Below are 27,047 nucleotides of genomic sequence, written 5' to 3' on the forward strand. Positions count from 1 at the left end.
CTATTGTATGCTATATTTAGATTTTGTCTTAGACTTCTAGATTTTGAAATAATTTGAAAAATATTTGCAACAATTAGGTTTTTGCGGGAAACAGTTTGTGGATTAATATTCAGCATATGAAAACTTTTAAAAAACCGTTATTGAATGTTATAAGTTCAGATAACTGTTGAACAATGTATTTTTAGAATCAGATAACAGATGAGTGCACTGTTAAAATTAATATAGGTTACTCTATTATTGTAATTTTTAGGTTGAAACGTTATATTATAATGTTGATGTTAAATCTAGGTGACTTGCAATGACTTTCCTTCTATAGACATTCAATCAATACAATGAAGTTGACTACTTTGCGGTATTCTATATGGATAACTCTGTGGTTTGTAGTAAAACCCAAGCAATTTCGTATTGAATAGTATTTAACAGAGTAAGTTCAATGAAAATATTTCCTAGAAAACAAGAGGCAAATTTAATTAGTAACATGTGAAATCCTTTAATTTTTTTCATTAATAAAGTATTTTATTAGAGTATATGTAACATACGGAGTGAATATTTAAATTAAACCAATCTAAATAATTTCATAAAAAAAATACCGATGACTTTGAAGTTACTTCATGTATCCCTTGAAGTACAGTGTACTCTTGTTATATTGCCACGTGAGCGATTTGACTTTCACATAGATTTTCAAGTATGCTAGTGCAAAATGATATTCAATTTTATCTTTCTATTCCCCTCTAATTGAAAGTTTGAAAGTTTGAAAAATTTTTCGCATCTTTGTCCATATCAATACAATCATAGTCTGCTGTAGTATAATGTTGCCCCATTGAAATAACCCACCCTGTATTTTTATCTACCTCACTGAAATCAATACTTTAATTTGGCTTAGAAATATAAAAATAACATTTTCAAAAAAATATCCTTGATTGAAATCTTACTTTCTTACAATATTCACTTTCTGGAAGTAATTATGGATTTATTAACTGAATATTTTAATTGTTAAAGGCAATACAAGACTTTCAGATGATTAGACGGTATGTTTACTTAGGAGGGCAAATAGAATGTGAATCTTCGAGAACTGTTTTTTCTCGACTTATTAATTTTGTTAAATAAAACTTTTTTCCTTTTTGAACAATACATCTTCAGCAACTTCTAGTTATTTTCTTATGCAAAAATAAGAAAAATACATATACTCTTAAATTAGATCAAACACTATGCATTTTTTCAAATTTATCAACATTATAAATTTTCATTCAGAATACATTTGTGTGATATTTACACAATACAAGTGACATTTTTATTTATTTTTTCATTTTATTTAACGATTTAACTAATCATTATTGTTATTGTTCATTATTCATTAATTGCATCTCTCTGGTTCTAGCATCTCACTTATTACAGAAGATTGTTTAAAGATTGAAATTCAGAAACAAGATAAATATTTAAAAAAATAGGACAAGTCGGTTAAGATATCACCCCCCCCCCCCCTCCTCTCCCTCTCTCTTCTCATTGTTCTAAAATGTAACATTAGAACCTTCAAGGTAAAACGCGAAGAGTGACTAACGAGTAGCGAAACTTGCAAAGAAACGAGCTCTATACTTGACATTATTTACTAAGTTAACGAGCCACGTAACTGGAGAATGTTTATTGCTCCATATTCGGCGCGACGAATTTTTATGAAAATTAATTGTCTCATTTATATTCAAGGTGAATTGAAATGTCAGAGCGCAAGGTTTAAGATGATTCAGAAGAACGATAGTCAGTATCATACTTTCTGCCTGTTACTAATTAATATTGTTCTCTTTTGAAGCAGATATTTCGTAAACGTTGCAAATTGTTTCTTTACGGTTAGTCTGAAATAATTGATGACGATATTTTTGATTGACCAATTCATTACTCATTTTAACTTTTAAAATCAGTCCCGATTCAATGAAACGTCTAAGGGGGGCTAGAGCCCTGACCCCACTTTCCAAAGAGCCCCTTCTAAACCTTCCATTTAGAACAACTATATCAAAACATAACGAATGAAATTTTTTTATTGTTGTCCTTTTCCTTTAAGATTGTTATCTAATTTTATATGAAATGTTATTTCAATTTTTGAACCAAGTTTATCAAGCAGGGGGTTCGCGAAGATTTTATAACTCTGAGCTCCAAAAATCTTAATCCGGTACTGTTTGGGATATCAATGCTCTGCTACAATAATATTATTGTTCGTAACATTCATATATTGGAGAAATAATTTTTAAAGGAACATTGTGAAGTTTAGAAAATAAGAATAATATAAAATACAAAATTAAATTAAAGTTGAGGCTCTCTCCATGGTCCGCTGTCCGAGGGTTAATGAGTAAACATTTATTGAGGAGAACAAATTTGATTTTATATTAAAACATTTTGAAAAAAATTTGATTTCAAATTTGAGATATTTAGACTAATTATGAGCTAGCTAATCGAACGAAATTGTTAAAACAGATTATTCTGTAAAAATAGTAATAACATGTTATAGATATAACACTTTCTCTTTGAAAATATTTTGTGCTCATACCTGGGGTCATTTAATCATTCATCTTGTGATGTTAGTAAATTTGTAAATTCTTAATTACCATGCTCCCCTACGTAGGAGGACAAATACGGTCCAGTGAGGGCAAAGAAACCAGATCAATCATGTGTATACGTGTAGACGTATACATGTGGGCAATCCCATACGTATAGAATGAGAACCGAGTACATACAGCGATGTATTGGTTAATTAGGGCACATTCAGAGACAATGAATGCAGCAAACATACGTGCATTCAAAGCTTTCATATCACTCGTCTCATTTATGCTTCATGACATAATGTCAAACGGAATGTCAACTATGTGACTATTTCGTAATTCAATATTCTTGTTTTAGAATCGGGATTCTGAAATTACTCATTGGTTTTGGAGGAAAAGGGTAACAGTAGATTTCATTTTTGAAAATTTGAAACCACTTTTTACAAAGAATTTTTGGATTTTATTTTATGTTCTTTGTAAAATTTGCTAAGATCTTTCCAATTTTTTTTTTATCAGTGTCATATTTAATCAAACATGAGAAATATAAATTTCTAAAGAGATATTCTGGATAAAATGTTTTTCTATGGCCCTGAAGTGGAATTGATTGAACTTAATCCTTATTTCGATACCTATAATTACTTTTATTGAAGAATTATTGTAGTATGATAAAAAAATTCAGCAACTTAAAAATAAAAAAAAAAAAAATCAGAAATTTTGCAGAAATATAGTTTAAATGATGTTAATAACCTAACTATGTATTTTTTGCTGTGGTAATAAAACAGCCCTAGAAGTGAAAATGCGGTCTTTCCCTAACCTTGAACGTGTTACAGATATTTAATATTAGTTGTTTTCTGATATGATGATTCATGACTTATAACTCTACTTCACTTACAGTTGAAGTGTGACAAATTCGACTGGTATTTTTGGTATACTTGAATTTTTAATTTATGTGTATGATATTGCAATTATATTTATTGGTTTTGACATTGCAACACCGAATAATTAGGTCTAACGAGGGATTAAGAATTCTGAAAATTAATTTTTTAATGTAATATTCACTTAAATTTTTTATATTAAGTTATCATTTTAAATTGTGATTTTTAATTATTATTTTAAATTCGGTTCTTAGCGTTACTCAGAATTGAAGTGAATAATTAGGTTTGATCGACATAAATCTTAAAAAATTCACGAACAAGGGATTGATGATATCAAAAATTAATTTTTTAATATAATACTCCAATCTTTTATTTAAAATTGTTAATGTGATGTTAGTGGCGTTCAGAATGGGCCTACTATTTTTACGCTCTAATTGTTCTAGTCGCTATGGGAGTAACTGAATAAGTAAAGACTTGTTCAATGACTGTTAACCCCTGAACAGCAGAGCCTGGATCAGTATTACAAAAAATAACGGATATTAACCTAAAGTTAAATATATAATAATTTTCAAACGAAAGAGATTCATATATGTATTTGAAAAATGATTTTTAAAGGAATAGTGTAAATAATTTTTTTTTTTTTTTATGTTTGACGATAATTCGAAGCGTTGCCCCTGCAAGCTTGGATGCCCGCTTATCAACGGTGTGAAGTAGGATAGCGTTACCGATGTAGTGATGGGTGTAGGCGCTGAGTGAATGCGGAGAAATTTTCAAAAAAACCGCAAGGATGATATACAGGAATTAAGAGTACTGCGAAAGAAATACGAGCGAGTAGTACCGTGCTCAGCACGTGAGCGCGGGTTGTGAAGAAGTTGAAAGCAGCGGCCGGCCAGCAGCTGAGCGTTCAGTCTCGGCAGCAGAGTGAATCGGACCTCATAAGGGGAATGGGATCTTCACCCTATACGGGATTGTGTGTCGATTGTATTTTCCAGTGAGTTCAACGAGCGAGTTTGGGTGTTGGTTTATGACTGACAGACGCTCGATCAAGGATGAGGCGAACGCGTTGATAGTAGGGGCACAGTATAGGAAAGAACAGTAGGTTCACTCCGTGTCGGCACCTTTGATCTAATGACTAAAAGATCGCCATATTGCTGGTTGTGCGCGGGCTCTAATTTGAAAAGCACTCGGTACAATCAAAAAGAGATTTCGTAATAGAATACCATAAAAAGACTATTAAATATCTACATTTAATTAAAATACACTAAACAACCCATAAAGTGGTAATATTTTGATAAAACAATGATGATAATGTCTTTATCTAAAATGTACAAGAAACGTTGGATAAATATCATTTGACAGATATAAAATATAGGGTGTCCCAGAACGCCTGTTACTGCTGTCACTGCTTGCACTTTGGCACCCTTTGAAGGAACAACGATATCCACCTCTTTCACTCATATTTTATATCTGTGTATAAAAGTTACTGAATTTTATCGCAACAGGAATGTTTTAGAAGTAACAGAGGTTAAAATGCAAGAAACTATTATCATATATATTCACAGCCGCCATATTGTTGGTTGTGCGATTCGGTCATGCGCAAGCGACAATTATTAGTACGCTTTTTGACAGAGTGATCCTACTGTTCTTTCCTATACTGTGGTAGGGGTCTCGGCTAGGATGTGTAGCTCAGCGGTTGAGAAGCGTCTGGGTTTATCGAGAATTATTTTTAAGGCCTTGTTCTGGACACGTTGAACTTTGAGTTTTTGGGCGTAGGAAATAATGTTCCACCAAATTTGGATTCTATAAGTTAGGACAGGGCGAATGCACATTCGGTACAGGTTTAAACGAATGCTCAAGCAGAGCTTGGATTTGTGAGAGATATGCGGATAAAGGAAGTAACATACTCGGAGCGCCTTGGTGATTCGGTCAGAGGCCGTTGAGAGGAATAGTGTAAATAATTTGAAATACAAAATTATATTAAAGTGGCTCTCTCCATGGTCCGCCGTTCGAGGGTTAAACGTTAAGGAAACAGTCTGCGATATCTCATAATTGAGTTTACGCCATCACATAATCGAAAGCAAACGTGTTAATTGTGTTTTCTTCTTTCTACGAAAACTGGTTTCGCAGGGTCATCAACAAATATTATAAAATCAAAAGAAATAGAAAACAGCACCAGACATCCTCAGTATGTTATTCAGCACAAAATTGTTTATACGTGTGCAATCACGTATAATACACATCCTCAATATATCTTGTAGGAGCCATTTAGGCAGCCATTTAAAGGAGGTCGACCTCAAGACATGCCAATTAAATTAATGCAAGTTAGACCGGCTCGAGAATGAACCTTTATTTTGCTCGACGTGCTTTCGCGCGAGGAATCTTATTTGTCTTCCTGACCCGACAAAACGTATCATTTTTTATTTGGACACGTATGTTTTCATTGTAGGTACTTCATAAAGTTAAGTGTATCTCCTCTGTGACTTTCACTTCTGAATTATAGAATTTTATTTGATAAAACAGGTTTTCTTGTAGATTATATCAAAAAGAGTGAAAAAATAAGAAATAAACAGTGTATTATAAAAATAAAAATAACATAACTTTATATTGTAAAATTAAAAGTATGCCAAGGATTATTTGAAAAGGATCAAAAGTATAACACAGAAATTCAAAAAAACATAGTTAATAAATTATTACATCAATAGCTAACATTTCTTAATTCTATGAGTTGTTTTCATTTATTTAATGTGATTATTTCTTTAAAAAAAGCAATTGCATTTTGAATATATCCTAGAATATTAGTTCATCATTTGTTAGATGTACAAATTAATTTTGTGCATTTTCTTTTTTTAATTGAGGATTTATTTTAAAAATATCATGGTAATTTTGATTATTGAAGTAATCGTTATTGTTATTATATTCTCACACCAATTTTCAAATATACAGAAGCGCGAGAAAATATTCAAATTTCAAATATTAATTAAGAAAGCGCAGTGCTAAAAGCACCGAATTAATTTGTACACATAATAAAACTGAATTAAAATTAATATGTTCCATTCGGATGATTTCTTCATGTTATGATATCGTACAAAATTTATCAAGTTTCTGACACTAGTTTTCAAAATGTAATCAGTGTGGAGTGTAGAATGGAACATCGCTAGATCTCAATAAATAAATTAAAAAACTGACTATATCAACAGCCATGTAAATTACATATTTACAGATAAAAACAGGTCTGTTGACTTTTAAGCTTAATTTGAAAGTCCATTATAAAAAGAAAAGAAGAAACATTATTTCAAATATGATTTCAAATGAGCACAAATCTTTTTAAAAGTCGAGATCAAATAATTGAATTTTTTAGAGAAGATATTTTCAGAGATAATAGTTTTGCAGAATTTACCATTAAACATGCTCCTTATTATCTAATTTAATTGTTTATGTATGCAAATTAATTCGATGTTTTTAATACTACTCTTTCTTAATTACTATTTTAGATTTAAATCTTTTCCCACGCTTCTGTGTTTCTAAAAACTAGCGCGAAAGCATGATAACAATAAAAATTACTTCAGTAATTAGAGTTATTATGACATTTTAAAAATAAATCTTCAATTAAATATGTACCACTTAATTTATATTCTCCTTATTGTTAATATAATTATTAGTTTACTATTGAAACACGTGGCCATGTAATATGAAAGTAATTATTATTACTACAGTATTTAGTACAAGTTTATTACTACATCGAAGTTTTAAAAGTAATTATTATTACACTTATAATTATAATAAGGTCAAATCTGTATAATGCACATATGCCTTGCTTCTATTCTTTGTATTTATAAAGAATAAAAAAGTTAAAAATAAATTTAAAGACATGACAAATATTTATTATATTTGTCATTTTTATTTTAGTAAATATTGATTTTTGATAGTAAAGACACAGTTTTTAGAGTTTCTTTGGAAATTCATGTTTTTGATTCACAGAAACAAGTATATCTGGGATACTTTATTTCAACCTGGAAAATCTTTTGTTTGTTTGGAAGAAAAGAAATCCTTTATAAGCCGGCAGAGTAGTGCAAGGTTTCCACTGAAATATCCGATAAAACCTCTCCATTTTCTTCACTTTCTATCCTGAAATCAGTAGCCTGTTACTTCATGGTAAGTGTACAAGATTAACACTTCTTTTCAGAATATCAGTCATTCCACATTTTTTGCTGTTGTATAAATTCTCTTGTCTTATGAAAAATAAATTCATTAGATATCGTTTCCTATGTACCTCATATTTTTACGAGAACATACCACTTTTATGAATGATTTATGTTTACATAATATGTAAGTACTTGCATAGCATATCCTCATTTTCCTGTCATTTGCTCACCAAACTTGACCAATAAAGTTTGATAAAAAAAGAAGTCATAGTACAGTTTATATACTGACAGTCTTTTTTGTTTTAACGTGAATTAGAACGTTACCAATAAATGACCAATTTAAAAAATTGTTAACGACTACAATTATAATATTTTAAAAAGTCAGTGTAATGGAGGTCATTGGCGTAACTAGGTAGGGGCTCACGGTGATCCTGATTTTTTAAAGAATGTGAATTGGTTCCCTCATCATTCTATAATTCTAAAATTTTTTAATTGTCAGATTTTAGAATTCAAAGTTTCTAAAGTTTGTTAATTCTGGAATTCTAAGGATCTAAATTTCAAAAACTGTAAGATTCTAGAATTTCGAAATTCTGAAATTCTAAGATTCGAAGGTAATAAAATTCCAAAATTTTAAGATTTTAAGGTTCAAAAATTTAAAAATTCTGGGATTCTAAGATTCGAAGGTTTTAAAATCCCAAAATTCTAAAAATTTAAGTTTTAAAATTATAAGATTGTAGTGCGAATATGCCTAAAATATACATATTATACAGGGAGATTCTCTCGGCGCGCAACACAATAGCTGCCCCGCACAATGGAACCCTGCTGTGTTTACGGGCAAAAAGCCCAGGAGGTCAAGTCGCCTGACCCAAGACTGCTCTGTGTGTCTTGGGTCCAGCGACTTGACCTCCTGGGCTTTTTGCCCGCAAACACAGCAGGGTTCCATTGTGCGGGGCAGCTAATGTGTTGCGCGCCGAGAGAATCTCCCTATATGTATAGCCAAGTAAGATATACGAATCCCGCGTCCGCCGCGCGCCGAGTACTTGCAGGTACTACCATAAAAACCCTCGCGTTCGGTCATACGCGCCCCTGATTGGGCGGACGTAACTACAGAAACTAGTATAAATACCGGGTAAAACTGCCTAAAAAGTCAGTTAGGCATTTGGAAACCTACTTAGCCAAACCTTCCTTGGAGCAGCCGGACCTTAGCGGACCAGGCACTCTAAATCCAAGCACACCCAAGAAACCTTCATTGTAAAACAGCCGGACCTTCGCGGACCATGCTCTTCGAATTATAAAATTATCCTACTTTCGTCAAACCCTTAGAATCTCCTCCGAAGTCCATCAAAAAAACTCGCAACACTACCCTTAGCCGTGCGTCTGCGACGTTTAAAGAACCAAGCGAGACGCTTCGCTTACAACGCTTACAAGATTCAAATATTTTAAAATTCCAAAATTCTGAGATTCTAAGATCCTAATATTTTAAAAGTCCAAAATTCAAGTAAGATCTTATTAAATGCAAGATATTAAATACTTGACACTGTTAATAAAGCTGATGGATCTCGCCCACCCCAGTTACACCAGCAGAGAACGTGCTCAAACTTATGTTATTATTCTAGCAACCATTTGTAAAAAAAAAGGTTCGTTGTACAATTTTGAGTATAATAAAAAAATCTGTAACTATACTTTTTAAAATACTGTTTTACTATTTCCAAACTTTTTAACCATAATAACTTGATGGATGTTGCGCTTCAGCTATCTTCACTTTGTCTAGTGATACTTTTGAATCTGGCGGGGCGCCGAACGGTGCTGCCGTTGGCGGCCTCTGGTGGGGCCGGCTGTGGGCCTAGTTATTTTTGCGTTCAGTAGTAGAATGGTCTGCCATGTTATCAAAAGGGGCGTCATGATAGAAGCGCCAGAAAAGCGAAGTTATTATTACTTTATTTCATTATCCTATTATAAGTTAACTATGTACCAGTTTTGACTTTTTATTACTTATATTCGTTTATGTTTATTTTAAATATATTAAGATTTTATCATAACTTATTTTATAGTTAAATTTGTCAGCAGTTAATTAATTTCCGTTCTTCTCTGGCATATTTCTCATTTCGTAAGTTATAATTATGTAAGAGAAATGATTGTATCGAGTAACAGTTCAATCGGTCTGCTTGTGAGAACTTCACTTAAAGCACTGCATTAAAAGCTGCATTTTCCGCCTCCACCTTTTCACTTTCGCGCTCTTTGTCCACGTTGATTGGACTGCTCTTCTCATGACAGTAGAAAAAGCTATCGCGTGCCGCCTTCCTATTGAATTGGGTCATAGTGCCATTTATTTCGCAGAAACTCGGTGAAAAACGTAACCCCGTAGAATGCTTTATACGTGCATTTTTTTTTTCATACACTGATTGTTCGAGACAATCAATTTTTGTTACGCATCTGCAGCTGCAGATTAAGCTTTATACCAGTATATCGTTTCAACTGTACATCGTCAGTGATAATTATTTTATCTGTACGTTGATTAATAATCATTGGTTCTACGATTTTAATTGAATTCAGTAATATAAAACGAAGATATTCAAGAATAAGAAATAAATTATTTATTCAAATTTTATATCTCAAATAAGAGCTTATTCGAAAAATAAAAAATTCAATTAGTTATTTCAAAATAACAAAAAAAAACTTTGTTTGAAATAGAAATGTATTTAAATTGGAAATTATTCGCTATTTTGAAATGATTTGGTTCTATTCGAGATTTTTATTCAAAGATCTGCAAGTAAATGTTCATTCAAAGAAAAAATTATTTGTCATTTTTTAATATTTGCAATTTATTCAAAATATGTATCAGACGATTATTTGAAATTATAGACAAATTTGAAGTAATCGATTATTGTTATGTTTTATTATTGTTATTTATTAATTTAATTTTTTAAAATCGCATGTACTTCTAAGGGTTATTGTTATGTTTTCTTTGTTATCAAATTTTATATATATTTTAATTTTAGATCGTTAATAATATTTACTAATTTTATTTATAAATTAATTAACACACTGCTTACCACGCTGAAGCTGTTGAATTGTGTATTATTTTTACACTATTTTAATATATCTTTTATCCCAAATTACAAATATACATATAATACCAGTATTTCTAATTAGGTAAATTTAAAAATTTCGGAACTGTAGGTGATGGATTTCTATGAAAATTCAAGTGTTACCTACATATGGGTAATATCCCGGTCAAAATGTTAATAAATATTAGTTATATAATTTTAGCAAGATTAGATAATATACATACATTCCAGCTTCTATGCTTTTATTAATTTTAGGAACTTTAGTGACTAAAGTAATTTTTGTACTGTTTAGTGATTTAATAATTCTAAAAATTTTAGTAATTTCAGCAATTTTAGAACTCTTAGCAATTTTAATTCATTATATTTAGAACCTTTTTTTTCTTCGAAAGTAAAATTACAAATACTTTTTTAATTAAAGAGTAACATATTTTTGCATTATTGTCATCAAGTTTTACACATTCTTACTTATGATTCAATTTTGCATCGTTATTGTTATTAATAATAATTGAGTATATAATTTTCACAGAATGTAATGATATATATTTCCACTTCTAGAGTTTTGGTTATTTAAATAATTATTTCAAACATTGAGTAACATTTAATTGCAAAGAAAAAGGACAACACAAAATTTAATTCAATATTTTTTGACAAAGTAAATGGGAGGCTTATAAGAGCGTCCCCTGTAAAGGGGAGTCCGGAACTGTCTAAGGCGCTTAATCCGGCGCTCATCAGGAGTAAATAAAAATGAAGAAAACTAGACTTAATGTTTACAAAAACATTTTTAACTTTCTGTCATGCAATTATGATTGCGCCACTATCCCATTGACAGATGATATTTAAACTATAATAGTTTTCAAATTTAACAGCACTTAATAGAAGCTCATATGTAAGAAACTTAATGTAAGTCAATCTAATATCCATTTAACAATTTATTATTACTTCGTGATAGTAAGCTGAACATTTAGATAACAGATGGTATGATAACGTAAGTACCTTTAATGAATGTGAACAGTTGTGAATCATCCTCCACACCAGTATAAAAACAAATATATGCAGAAATAATCAATTCAATTTTACTTCAAAAGAAACACGATTTTTTTCATATAATTACATGATTAGATACAATATCAATCATAGTGTCCGTTCATCTGGTAAAAAAGTACTGACTTTGGAGTCCAAGTTTAACCGCAGCAAATATCATAAATCTAATTATTTAATAAAAGCGTTAAAATAATTAACATAATCATCTGATCAAAATTTTAGAATATTCAATAATTTATTTGAAATTACAAAATTACTAGACGAACGGACACTATGATTGATATTGTATGTACATATAACGCATCAATTGTATTAGAGGAAACGAATTTTATTTTCAGTGAAAACATTTGAAATTCTTCATCAATCATTTTTATTTGAGCATAGGTACTGCAGTTTTGTCACATCTCTTCAATACGTTGATTGTAATTCCGTTTTAAATTTCAACAAACAGTATTATTCTGATTGTGTGTATAACAGAAATATCTATTTTATAATTTCATTACAATTTAACAAATGAAATACGTATCCATGAAAGTTTTCGTACACTTTGTAAAGAGGCTATTTTAAACCTAGCAGGTCTCATACGTTACAATTCATTTCTAATGCTTTCTTTTTTAATCCTCCGAGGGTGAGCATATTTTTTGCAACTGGGTTGTGGGCAACCTGACTCATTTATGCCCGGGACTAATTTTTTTTACTTTAATATACAATCATGTCCTGAATCAAATATTTAAAGAACTAATTAGGGAAAATAAATATTCAGAAGAAAGTTTCGATAAAGTTGGAATTTCTTTCAGACATAAATGAGTTAGTTCGCTCATTAAGGATTAATAATCTTTATTAAACCAAAATCACTTTTTCAGTGAACATAAATAATTTTTTAGAAATTTTTCAGATAAGGAAAATTATATATCCTCAATATTTTCTAACTAATGAGCCTAATGGTTTTATTAGGGAAAATTCAAATAAGCAATGACTTCGTATAATAACATACGAGGGCAATATTAATTAATTTCTGACTTTTTGACTTTTAATCCTCTTGGCATAGAGGAGTGCAATAATTTTACAATGGAATTTAATAGAATTTTTTGCCATTCTTCTTTTAAAGTAGTTTAGAGGCTTTCTTTCTTTATTATACCCTATCTTGTGATATTTTGCTAAATAATTCCCAGCATATTATACAATAGTGGTTCTGAACTAGTGGCACTCGAGAAGTAGCTGGGTCGTACATGCATAATTTTGATACTATACAACATAACAATGTTAGTTTACTTTTTTTTGTACAATTATTTTATCAGAAACCGAATAAAAGAAATATACGACAGCAATGTAATTAAGTGTATAATCTTTACTAAATTCTTATGTATTGGACATATGTAGGTATCCTCTGTGATGGTACTGGAACTTTTACATTTTGATTCGGCTGGTATACATTTATGAAAATGTTGAGAATTGCTATTATGGAAGATTTAAATTCGGAGACTAACGAGTGAGGTGGAAAGAAAAACTGTTTGGAAATTTTAGGAATTATAATAGCTTATTGGTTATTTCAAATGTTTTAATTTTTTAATTCTTAATTTCTTCATTTTGAAGTTTTAATTTATTAAAACATTTTCATTTTGCATGAAAATAAATAACTCCAATTTTTAATATTTTCTGTACATATATATGTAAATTTTATATTAAATTCTATTTAAAAAAATACTGAATTTCTTCCTTATGACTGTACATAGCAATCGAGAGATAGGTTTATTAAATAATGTTCATTTGTCTATTAATAGATCTTATAGTATCACTTTCACTGCATAACTTGCATTCAGATAGGAATAAATGTATCGTATTAAAACGTGAGAACGTCCTATTACCTACAAGGTTGCATTTCTTTCTGTTTAACAGTTTCACGTTCTGGCAATGTGAGTGTAATAATTAGAAGAAAACAGGAATAATTCTACCGTAATTGTATAAATCCTATGCTCTGTTTCAGATGAACGTCAAAGGAACAGAAGCTTTAGTTATTTAAAATACATTATGTTCATTTTATTATTGTTACATTTAAACAAAATTATTTGATTTAAGTTAAATGTTTATCTAGCAATATATACCTAGGTGAATTTCTTGGTTATTAAGTTGATTGAACAATTTTGCTAAATGAAATTAAGTTCAATTAAATCTTCTTACGAATATTAATTTAGAAAATAAATAAATTTTAGGTTTCAATTATTTGTAGAGCGTTTGTTAATAGTAAACAAGTTTACTATTTTGCAGTTGAATTTAGACTATTTAGTTTCATCACATTTTATAGTTTGATATAATAATAAAAGTAATACAATTTTATAATAAAACTAATTAAAAAGTATGTAAAAATTTAAATCATTCAAATAAAGCAAAGTAGCAAAGATCAGGAAACATTTACAAAGGTTTCATTTACAACGCATAGGTTTAAAATTTTAATATTCCGATTAATGTTAGGATTTTGTCGCAAAAATTTAAAATATAAATAAAATATATTATTCATTACTTAATATTATAAATATCAACATTATTTTATATTGTATTGTAAATTCCTGTATAAGAAAATAATGTTTTCAAAAAACCACTTATAAATATAGTATTGCAATTTTCTTTCACAATTTGTGCCATTATTTTATTCATTATTTCAAATTGCCATTACCGAGTTTGTATTACTGTAACAAACGTTACTGTTTCTTTAAAAGTATTGCTATGAAAGGAACTTGTACCATTTCATTTATTGTTAGGAATTGCTATTGCAAGATTTATGTCACTGTAACAAAAGATGTTTCCTTAAAATTGTTGCTATGATCATACAACCCCTTTACAAAATGTCGATAAACATTATCGCAATTTTGCTTCACAATATGTGCATTATCAGTATCTATGTTACTATTGTTCCGACCGTTTAACGGAACAGATATGCGAGAATTTCTAAAGGGAGCTTATGACGTCATTAGCATTTTCTGACAACAACCATTTACCATTTTTATTCGGCTTCGAAAAGGAGTTGGATACTCAATACGATCAGTACATTTTTTTTTTTTTTTTTTTTTGTACAGTAGAGTCCGATTTTAAGTTTCGTTTTCGTCCTTAATAGCTCCGCTCATGTCATTAATTCGGCTTTTTCCGAATGGTAAATTAATATTCGGGACTTCGTAACGGTACCCCAGCCTTCGAGGCTCAACCTGGATGGAAAAACCCCGGCGTTGCCGGACTTTCGAGGTTCTCGTGTACGCACCGATATATACTCCGTTCAACGAGACGAGTCACCAAGTCAAAACAAACAACTCCCTCGCTTTTCACGTGATCGGCTCTGCGATTGCGGTCATTGGCTGTCACATGTTGCAACTCAAGGCCAAGTTATGGTGGCCCCTTGCCGAGGGCTCTTGCATGCAAGGTCAGGCTTGTTTTACGATGCGATGTGGGAATCCGGAACTCATAAGTCGTCCCTGCCCTGCTTACGTGCACGTGTTTATACTTGCTGACTTGTCTCGTTGAACGGAGTATAGACGAAGAGGCGCTAAGGGCGCTAGAGAGGGTGGTACCGATCTTCAGGGGGACACGCTGATTGGAATTTTGACTTTTCGCAGGAAAACCAATCAACGCGTTGTCCCCCAACTCGACGTCTCCATCGGAATTAATTTAACGGAATTTTTTAATCGTCTGGTCTCATCGTGTCGAAAACCAGAAATCATAACTAGTTAAAAACAATTGATTTTGAATTTAACAACGTTCGGGTAAACTCACGACGAAATTGCCACCAGACAAAACATGGTCCTTCGAGCCGGATCTGTTCCGCGGTGCATGGCCAACACATGCCAACGCGGAGATTCTATGTATGTTTCGTTTTATTCCTCCAACTCCCACATTATGACCAAGAGCCTTTTTGAAACCCAAACATGACGTATCAATCATGAAGATACTCCTTCTCACAGTATAACTGAGACTATCCCTGAGGTGCATGGGTCGACAAGTTGGAATTTGCCTCAGTTGCGACCTCACCATGCCCTAGCATCAGGTAATCGCCGGCTTCCACTCACCGTCCACCAAGGACAACAAACTCAAACGTCCCCCATGTGCACCGCAGATGTGAGGTACTTAGGCTCTTCAAAACGGGGTGTCATCTCGCGACTCGGTTTGCTAAGCCGTATTGCCAATCGGTGCCTGTCTCGACTTTTGAGGAATGCCGATTGGCTCCTCATGGTCAACTCCTCCGCGGCCGACGCACCCCTCGAGGTTCTTTTCGTTGACAGCCTTATCAATGCCAGTCAGTCTTGTTTAGAATTCTTCGTGAACCACCACGGTTCACTCGGCGACCTTCGTCTCTAGGAATTATCGCGAATATCAATTCGCTCACTAGCAACTGTCTAGAACTCTTGGCGGACGCCTGTCCCACCACTCTATTTTCAAGCACTTACCCCAGTAAGTGCATCAGCAGCTTCTTGGCCAGCACTCACACCTTTTCCAAACATCCATCGTGAATATCAATTTAATTTTCCTACCATTACAACCAATCGTGGGAATGCTCGTGTTCGCAGAGACAAACTGCAATTTCAGACGAAACATGACAAATGAAGCGACGCGACGCGTGCGAAATCGCGCCGGGACCGCGCCAATCAGGAGCGAGAACAGGCGTTAGAATAGCTCCAATCGTCGCGGGTGCATTTTTACCGATCGTCACTCTTGGAAGTCCGCGCTAGAAAACGTAGAGGCCTCCGACAAAAGCTAGTCCAGTCCAAAAAAAGGAAACTCGTAAACAGGGTCTGCGATCTAAGAAGTGCAGTGAATAGACAGTGAACAGTGCCACGTACGGATCCTATCGTTACGCATCGAAATAAACGGTGGTGAAAGAAGATGGACAAGGAGCAGCTCCAGTTAGCAGATTCATCCCAAAGGGAAATCATTGTTAAGGATCTGACCTCAACAGTAGGACACCTAGTGCCTGGAAGCTGTGCCGCCGTTGTACAACCGGTGCCACCCGTCAACGACAACGTTTCGAGCCCAAGACAACTCCAGCACGCCGAATCCAGCCGAAGGTAGGCTCATTAGTTACGAATTACCAATTACCGATCCTATCTCGTTATATTTTCTCTTTTTTGTCATTATTCTTAAAATGGCGACCGTGAACACGAGCATGTCTGATCAAACGAACGCACGCATTCGGGATCTCAAACAGAAGCGACGAATTTTTAAATCCCAGTGCACGATGTTTGGGAATTACGTCGAAGCGTTTCAAGATTCCGTGAAGGAACGCGTAAAATTACGAAAACGTATTCGGAGATTGCGAAATCAATTCGAGACTTTCAACGCGATTCAAGACAAATTGGCCCTTATCGATAATTTTGACCAAGTCGTACACGAACGTCAAGCCACAACTGATCATTTTGACGACATAATGACCAACGCAGTCGTGTTGTTGGAACATTTAGAGCAGAGCTCAGCAAGATTTGCTAATTTAATTTTCAGCCGATTTTCAGCTGGCTTGCGCCTACCACTATTCTCCTTGCCGCGACGTTCAGCGCGCAGCCTACGAACCGTTCGAGGCTCAGGAGCGTATCGCTTGGAAACGTATGCTGACAATAGCTTTCCACCTCACCCGCGAGGTACTACACATTGTCGATGCGTTATTTTTTAAGTGGTTGCCAGCATACGTTTATGAGTGATACGCTCCTGAGCCTCGAACGACTCGTAGGCTGCGTGCTGAACATAGCGCGTCGCGACAAGGGGAATAGCGGTAGGCGGAGCCAGCTGAAAATCGGCTGAAAAGTGCAAATCTTGCCGAGCTCTGATTTAGAGCGATCCGCGACTCCATCTCCGCAGCTCCCAACCGATCCGAATTTAAGAGGTTCACCAGCGCCATCGTCGTCGATGTTCTCATTACCGGTTAATCTGCCGAAAATCGATCTTCCTAAATTTGACGGTCGAATCGAGAACTGAGTAACGTTTAAAGACGCTTTTAATACTCTAATTAACGTACAACCGGGTCTAACAATAAGTCGCATTCAGAAATTGCATTATATCTAAAACTTTTATTGTCCGGACGAGCTGAAGACGCTATCGCAGCTTTCGTTTGACAAGTGCCCGCTTTGCGTCACGCCGCCCTATTGCAAGATACACCCGCGATGTCCGATCAGTGCCGGTGTTGGGGAGGGGCAATAGTCCAGGGCGCTAGATCTGTAGGGGGCGCCGCAGCTCGGTATCGTATGCGTTTGTTCATTTATATCCGTTTAGATTAGTAAAGTTGCTAATTTTTACAATTTTTACAGTCTAACTACAGATTCATCGTTTCATATTATTACCTTGTCTTTTTTTCTTAAAAATTTGGAACCCCTGAATAGGCGCCGCGATAATCTTTCCCAGGGCGCCAATATTGCTAAAACCGACACTGTGTCCGACGATTCATCGGAGGCAATTCGAGACCTCGCAAATCATATGCAACTCCACATTCGATCTTTGCATTCGCTGGGTAGATCGCAGGAAAATATAGCGAACGACTTACTATCCAGCATCGTATTGTTAATATTCCATTCAATTGCTATTGCAAGAATAAATCCTTTCTTTTGAAGCTTTCTAAATCATTAAATTATTAAAATATGTACCTTTTTCATGTTTGTTAAAAATTGTATCTACTTTTATGTAGAATAAATTTCAATTTTTGAATCAAGTTTAGCAACCAAGAGAAGCCTCGAAGGTTTTATAGCCCCGTGCCTTTTCAAATCTTAATTCGATCCTAGTGTAGTCTTTTTTGTAATATTGTATATTAAGATCTGTAAAATTCTAAAAATACGATAATTGTGGAAAGGACATGTTTTCAAGAAACGTACGTCTTTATAAGAATTTCTGAATAGTACACAAATCCTTTAAAAAATCTCATGACGAGTCGTAATACAGTTTCTTTCGAATGCAGTGACAGATATGAAGTATATATCGAAGACATGGTATTTTGCAACAGCATTCAGAAAGGAGAGAAATGTGGCACTCTCTCTGAATTGCATCCATGATGTACCAGGAGAAGCTGTATTCATAGTCGTGATGGCGTGTCGATATGCACGACGCGTCGATCCATCGTTTCTCGTCCGAAACGACAAGAACGTCTTTCATTCTTCCTCTTTCATTCAATTTTTACGCCTATATCGCCATCCTTTTCCCGCTGTTACAATTTCTCCGTTCTTTCCGTTCTGTTTACTGATTTTCCTTTTTCAACGCTGTCTTACCTTCGTTTTTTCCTCTTCGTTCTATTTACCTCATCTCCTTCCCTCTTGTTTTCGACTAATTATACTTTCCTTTTATTCGTACTCGCTCCTGTGCTCTTCCGGGTTATCATTTTTTTTACATTGCTTTCTATCGTGGTGCGATTTTATTTCTCACTGCTCAACACGTTTCGTTGCGGATTAAATCTTGAACAACAGAGCCTAGATCAATCGTGACTCAAACTTACAAAACATATACAAGGATATTATTCATAATTATGTATAATTTTGAAACGAAAGAGTTTCATATATTAGAAGAATAATTTTAAAAAGAATAGTGTAAAATTTAAACAATGAAAATGTTGAAATTCGCGCCATGCGATACGTATCCTCGCGTCAATTATGTAGTTTACGACGGCGTGTGGCGCCCTCCTCTTTCTCTTCCGTTTTGGTGTGTATGGTAAACTAACGGTGTTCTCGTGGCATTTGGTTTTATAACGTTTATATTATCAAAATATACAAGGTCTACCGTTTATCTCAGAACCCGTGCGCGCGCGACCTCATGAATGTGGCAACAGATTCGATAGATGCGCCCTCTGCAAACCATTGCTAAAAGTATAATGTCATGTAAGGAGCTGTGGAGAGCGATGTAAAAATCCCTAGAGTTAAGTTGGTAATCGACCGAACTCTGGTTCGAGATTCGATTCGGGATACGAGTATGTACGACAAGCAGTGGAACTTCGAGTCGGCTCGGCTCGGCTCGGCTCGGCTCGGCAAACCTCGGGCGCAATCGGCAGAAAAACCAACATACTCGTATCCCGAATCGAATCTCAGACCAGAGTATCGCCGATCATGTCAAACATTGCGCTGTTGCCACATTCATGAGTTCACGCGCGCACGGGTTCCGAGGTAAATGGTAGACCCTGTATTCCTTTGTTCAGTAAGTTATGTTGTTTATTGTCTTGAGCGCTGTTCGCGACAGAGAATAATATGAAATACAAAATTGGATTAAAATTGGAGCTCTCACCATGGCCCGCTATCCGAGGATTAGAGACTGTGGACATACGCCGAGTAAATAACCGAGATAAAAATAATATTAATGTTAATGATAATAATATTTTACCAAATAATTTTAATTCATATTTTAACTGGCTATAAGCTTTTGTTACAGTAAATCTCTAATTATGCCTAGATTGAATTTTTAATTGAAGAAAGGAATATCAAATTTATTTTCGATTTAACTTTTTTGCTCTCTATTTTGGTTTAGTTGTTTATATTTTTCCTCATTTTAGTTAAGTTAAACCTCATCTTATTTATCTTCTCTTCCCCTACTGATAAAATACGTTACATGTTATATTACTTGAAAGTAATTTTCGGGTTTGCTCCATCGTATTTAACGAACTCCTATCATTTGCTAGAATGCCTCCTACACAACCAGTGAAGCCGTCTCCAGGGGGGAAGACGACAAGGAAATCCAAATCTCCGGGAGATGTCGATTTAGATTTAGACGTCTCAAGAGTCCAAGCTTCTCCACAAAAGGAGGACAGTGAACAAAAAGCACGTAGATGGTTTCCCTGCAGAGGAAACCAAGATGAAAAGGGAAAGACGACACGTCAGTTTCTCTTGAAATTGCATTTGATTACCTGTAGCGAAACTAAGGTTTTCTTCTTATGGGAGGAAGCTCTAGAAATGATTCAACATGTGCCGTGTATCCTAACTAATACAAATGAGTATCAATTTCGGAAGTTAATAAGACTGTAAGCTGTATAACTTAGCCGATATTGCATCGAAATTTGTAAAGACTCTCCTCTATGAACCTCACAAGGTAGATACCTTTTTGACATGTTTCTACAGTATGTATTCCTACATTAGACCTAATCTCGACTCAATCCTAGAAGTTTGTACCAAGATCACAGAAATGTTACATTCTTTCCGATTAGCTTTAGCAGAACACCGTTCACAGCAACAAGAAACCTTGAAAGTGGTTGAAATTTTCATGAAACAGGTACGCAATATCGTAGAACTAATGCCACGCGTTGAAGAAGCTATTGACTCTATTGCTCTTAAAATGTCCAAATGAGACTTATTACCTGCAATACCTCAGTCCACAGCATTATCCTTACCGAGTTCATCACGCGGTCCTCGTGGGGTCTCTGTGAGGCTAGTTTTAACAGAACCTGGAGAGTATCAGGGATTATGTTCATTTAGCATTGCAACTGGCGAAATAGTCACCGGAGATCAGTCATCTAGTAGATTTCTCTCCAGAAGCACAAGTTATTCTAGTGAACCTAGATCAAAATACACTACTTATTAGGTTTAGCACTCAGAATTCACTGCGTAGTGCTTTCACCTTATCCCCCGGTGTTGAGCGGCGGATTCATATGTTGAGACTAACTACAAGACTCAAGAAAGGTGAATTTCAATGGAAATACATCCCTAAAACACATCCCTGGTCAGACTATTAATCCCTAACGGACTAACATGCTCAATTTGGGGAAACTTCCAAAAGGCCCCATCACCCCAGGACAACCAAACTTCGGATTTATAGTAATTGAACGAGAAATCGAATGAGACCATTTTCAGAACTGGCAAATAAACCGTTCTCGAGATATACAGGGTATTCTAAAAGTGCGGAAACCCCCTATTATCTTGATAAGAACGCATTTCCACGCAAAATGACTAACATAACCCTAACCCTAACCCTAACCTAGGTTAGGTTAGTCATTTTCCGTGAAAATGCGTTCTTATCGAGGTAATAGGGGGTTTCCGCACTTTTAGAATACCCTGTATATCTCGAGAACGGTTTATTTGCCAATTCTGAAAGTGGTCTCATTCAATTTCTCGTCCCTCAATTACTATAAATCCGAAGTTTGGTTGTCCTGGGGTGATGGGGCGTTACGGAAGTATACCCCTCAATTTATTCATATGATTACTTGTTAATCTTAATTCTTTTTATGTATACCTTTTACTTCATTCACGAATAAAGTTTAAGAATCTTTAATTTTTTAATTGATAGAGGAAGCGGTGGTAATATGCCCTCCGCCCCAGTTTTATGTTTCTTCATAAAATTTGCTTTATAACTTAAACTGTGATAAAGGATAGGGGCAAAAGAAAAATAATTTCATTTTTAATATCATGATAAGTAATTTCTGGAATTTTTATAAAAGCGAGCGTAATATGACCTCCTAAGGAAAATTATAGAATATAATTCTTTAGTAACATTTTAACATCAATAGTAAATTAATAAAACAAATTTGTTTTTGTATAATATATTCGTTTCTTGAAAGGAGTAGACGTAATAATATCAATAATATGTATGAATAACCAACAATGAGTGTGACGTGGATCTGCATCATATATAGTGAGAAGGTGTCGTATTTTAATACTACATATCTGTGTTTCATTGCGTGGTTTTCCATGACACCATTCAATCTTTGTTTCTTCTCTACGTCACCTTTCTTATTTCCTTGGTTTTATGATTATTTTCATTACTTATTAGATTTTACTCTTATTTCTTTATTTTTAAAGGTATAATACCGAGTATGGTAAGCTTTCTTAAGAAAATGGCGACATAAGGGAAAAAGATTCCATCATTCTGTATAAATATTTACTCCAGAAAATGATTTAATATTTTTTAGTTACATATTAAATTTTATTATATTGGATCATTGAAGAAAATTGTATTTTTCTCTAAATTATTCTCAATATTAATATCTTGAAAATTCGGATTTTAGGGATTACCATTTTTTCAGTTAGTTATCTATATACTACTTGAATCGTTAATATTTTTATATGTAAGTAAATTTATTTATAATTGTAATGATTTAATTAATAATAATCGTCCCTTTCCCTAGAAAAGTCTACCATGCTTGGTACTGTACAAAATGGAACTTGTAATTGCAAGAACCAAAGATTCCACAAAATAAATAGGTAGGCGTCAAAATTTTTTTTGTTTTTTGTTTTCTAGTTTGTTTTTAATAAAATGTTAAGATAATTTGAGTTTAATTAATGTTGTGCCAAATGTTCTGACACATTTGTGAACATTTTCTTAAAAGCCCACCACTATTTCATTTCTTGTTTTTATTAAAATTTCGGTTGTAACAATGGTAAAGAAACATTGCGAAAACGTCGCGATCTGGAAGCGACCAGAAAAATTCGAGAAAAGTCAAGTGTAGGCTACCATGGGCACTCGAAACGCGAGCACGGAAAACGCCAAATTCTATACTTGACAACGCAATCGTTGATTTCGGCGGCCGCAGATAGCAACGAACGGATGACAGACTTGGCCTATTTTGCCTGTTGTTATCCGAGAGAGAGGACGAGGTAAGACCATCGGCCGCTCTTGGTCGGCAGGTTAACCCTTTCGCTGTTACGTAAATTTTTGAACTTGCACCAGTGGGCCACAATACAAATTTCATATTAAAAATTTTATAATGGCAAAGAACTGCGAAATATATTAAAATAACGGTACAATCTTGCCAATAGCACATTTTTCGTGGTGGTGATCGCCAGTGACCATCGTGGCCCCATGACGCAGTTTATCTTTCCAACAAATTTCAGAAATGATTGAGGAAGATAGAAAATGTGTTTGAACGGTAATTTTCAATAATTTAGACAGTCTGTGAGTATTCTTCAAAGGTGTTAGACTACAGTGTCGTACTAATACTTGTTAATAAATGTTTGCCCCGTTTTAATACATTCCACTGAAAAATATAATTTTTAATAAACACGAACTGTACTGTTTCATAAAATAGAAAGTATGTACATAAAAAAATTCTGTATTATCAAGAACATTACTTTGTTTTTAGCTAAAACAGAAGATTAAATATTTTATATATTAAATAAACATTTGTTATTGTTGAGTAGCGCACTTTTTAATTTATAAGGTTATATGCATATTTGCATAATTCATTAATTTTTATTCGAGAACATTTGTTTCAAAATGAATGATTTTAAAAACAAATTCATGGCGGTCACCGATGACCACCATGGCTCAAAGCGTCGGTCCTATGGGACCACTGTGGCAGCGAAAGGATTAAGGACTCCGACAAGAGAGAGAGATCCCGGTAGGAAACTTCGGTAACAATATCTGGACGCCTACAAACCCGAATCGAATCTCGGACCAGGGTTCGGTCGATTACCAACTTAACTGTAGGGATTTTTACAGGCAGGAGGGAGAGTACGGGGGAACTGTTCCTGGACGCTCGACCGACAACGAGAGTACAGGGTCTACCATTTATCTCGGAACCCATGCGCGCGTGAACTCATGAACAGCGCAACGTTTGGCATGATCGGCGATACTCTGATCCGAGATTCGATTCGGGATACAAGTATGTTTGTTTCTCAGCCGATCGCGCCCGAGTTTTGCCGAACCGAGCCGAGCCGAGCCGAGCCAAGCCGAGCGGAGCCGAGCCGAGACGACTCAAAGAATTACTACTGCTCGTCGTGCATACTCGTATCCCGAATCGAATCTCACAATCAGACCAGAGTTCGGTCGATTACCAACTTAACTCTAGGGATTTTTACATCGCCCCCCACAGCTCTCTACATGACATTATACTTTCAGCAATGGTTTGCAGAGGGTTCCTCTGCACATTCATGAGTTCGCGCGCGCGCGGGTTCCGAGATAAATGGTAGACCCTGTACAGCGATAATACCTGGACGCCTATCGAACGGGAGAGTTCAGAACATTGCGCTAATTATAAGACGACTTGTACGAATAAATAAAAGAAACTGTATCTTAAACGTTGTCCTTGGAATCCTGTCTAATTCAATAAATCCTGCCTGTCCAACAGATTCCTTGCTTTTCGATAAATCATGGCTACAAGGTTCAATTTTTTCTGCATTACTATCTGTAATAATATTTCAAATTATTTAGAGAACTTTTTCTCAACAAAGTTTGCTTATTTATTTTCTTTATATAATTTCAATTTATTTTACAGAGTACCCCTTTTCTGTACTGTTATTCTCCTTCATGTGATTTTTATTATTTTACTTTGGTTTTTTATATTTTTCATGTTTTTATATTTGAACCTTTCTTTCTGTCTAGTGTTCTTTTTATTGATCTCCTTTTCATTTCACCACGTCACAGTTTTTGTCTACTACTTTCTTATCCCTTTCTTTTTCCTTTATTCAATCTCGCTCTCACAATTTTTCAATCTTTTCTTCCATTCCTTCTTATCTCCTACTTATTTCGTTATCTAAGATTGCTCCTTTCTGACTTCTAGGATTTCATGTTTCTTCTTTGTTGACTTCCTTTCTTATTTGATATCAGGTGAATTCAATTCCGTTTTTCATTTTACTTTTGCTTTAAACTTCAACTTATTCTCTTATTAACGGTCTATCAATTTCTTTCCTTATTTCTTTTCACTTTGAATCTCATTCGGTATGTTACACTTCACATCGGCTTTTTAAAATTTTCCTTTCAAATTATGTAACTACTTTCTCGACTCACTTATTTCTTTTTATTTTACAGTTGTGTTGGTTATTAAATTTTCTTTTATCTACGTAAGATTGAATTTTCTTTGCTCAATTCCGAGTCATTTTTTGGTATTCGTCATTCAAATAAACATTTTTTTAAACAGAAATGAATTTAAAATCACAGTTATAATAAAACATGTAATTTTAAAAAAACATATGCAGATTCATATTAACTGTTAGGAAAAAGAATATGTATTTTGTAGATTTGGATCTTGAAATTGTTCTGTACATGAAAAATGAATGAAAAATGAAAAATCGTTCAAATTCTGGAAACATTAATTCGTGAAACTGAGACAATGATTACTGTTCACCCTTTGACATCAAAATAAGTCGATGGCACATTATTGATTTGACAATTTTAGCGAATTTTGATGAAAAATTTAAAGCTACAAAACGTAGATTTAGTTCCAAAATTATAGAACTTAAAAATTTTAGAATTCCAGAACTTCAGTTTCAGATTTCGAAAATTCCAGCATTTCAAAACTTTGGTTTTCCAAATTCCAGAATTTTTTAATTAAAACTTTCAAGGACCTCCTTGAAAGAAAACCTCCTCAGAATAAATCCTAACCACGCCAATGATTGCAGAATAGCGTCCATGTTACCTTGAGAAAGGGTTATTGAACGTGACGTTAACCGTGAGAACGAAGATACCGAATGTTGCATAAAATCTGTGTGTCTGTAACGTCCGAGGGAACTTTCTGGGGCAGCTAATAGCGCTCTTAAATTGCACCGCCATTCTCAACTTTCAGTTTCTTTTCTTCTCGTTGCAATCTTCTCTTCCTGTTTCTTCCCCTTCCCTTCGACTCGCCAGCCCGCTCATTATTCTATTTCGTTTCCCTTTCTTTATCCCTGATACCCCTTCGTCATCTCGTTCTTCGTCGTCCCCCTTCGTTTACCTAACACCCTCTAGTACACGAGCAGCAATCGTGGAATCACGTTACTGCTCGACTTCCTTAATTTACATGCTAATAGAGACGAAGGCGAATCGCAGATAATTAAAGGCCCATTGTTACATGGCTCGTGCAACTCGAGCGTATAAATTTTCCTGCATTCCGTCGGCACACTTTCGCCCGAAGGCTTTTACGTCGAGAGGTATGTGTATACATGGACGCTCGTAAATATTTCACGATTTGTTCAATGGCCGATGAATTGCTCGCTCCTTTCGCACGAATCATTAGCTATTTAGGTTTCGAGAGCTTTGAAACATCGCACTGCTAGAATTTTTTGTTTGCAGGAATTATGTATGGTTTCTTTTTAATCCCCGAATGGCAGACCTCTCAGTCAATAACAATTTTATACTGATCTTTATTTTCGTTTTCTAAATTTTAGACTATTATTTTATTTGTTTTATTTGTTTAGATTTTAATGTAAAGTGTCTAATTTAGTTTCATATTACGATTTGATTACATTTTATATATGTTTAAGTTGTAATTGATCTGGCATCGGCTTGGTTGATTTATTTTAAATATGATTGATTTAATGAAAATTTTGACTCGACAATTTTCAGCTTATTGCCTTAAATGTACAAAATGCCCTTGCTGTACTTCAAATCCTTTAAGATTTAAATTTAAAAGGTTTTTTGATTTTAATAAATTTTTCTATTTCTGGTGTATTAATTACCTTCGGATTTACCATACACCTTAATTATATTATTTAGTTATAGTGGATATCAACACAATAATTAACATAATATTAGATAATTTTTAGATAA

The 27,047-nt window shown here is 34.1% G+C and overlaps 2 protein-coding genes across 5 annotated transcripts in view; one reads left to right on the forward strand and one right to left on the reverse strand.

Annotated features, from left to right (window-relative positions):
- Positions 1 to 27,047, reverse strand: part of LOC117603367 (uncharacterized) — a 183,083-nt gene that overhangs the window by 76,781 nt on the left and 79,255 nt on the right. The gene's annotated exons all lie outside the window — the stretch shown is intronic.
- LOC117603368 (uncharacterized) lies at positions 16,377 to 21,657 on the forward strand. The gene is made up of 2 exons (XM_076688072.1): positions 16,377 to 16,702; positions 20,275 to 21,657. Exons 1-2 carry the CDS (start codon positions 16,521 to 16,523, stop codon positions 20,615 to 20,617), a joined length of 525 nt encoding a protein of 174 aa, XP_076544187.1. The 5' UTR covers positions 16,377 to 16,520; the 3' UTR covers positions 20,618 to 21,657.

The sequence above is a fragment of the Osmia lignaria genome, chromosome 4 (assembly GCF_051020975.1).
Source record: "Osmia lignaria lignaria isolate PbOS001 chromosome 4, iyOsmLign1, whole genome shotgun sequence".
NCBI lineage: Eukaryota > Metazoa > Arthropoda > Insecta > Hymenoptera > Megachilidae > Osmia > Osmia lignaria.

What these genes read in the sequence shown, in the direction of transcription:
- LOC117603368 (XM_076688072.1), top strand. Translation starts at nt 16,521, where the DNA reads ATGGACAAGGAGCAGCTCCAGTTAGCAGATTCATCCCAAAGGGAAATC. An exon ending in CACGCCGAATCCAGCCGAAG is followed by an intron (nt 16,703 to 20,274) that starts GTAGGCTCATTA and finishes ATCATTTGCTAG; the next exon opens with AATGCCTCCTACACAACCAG.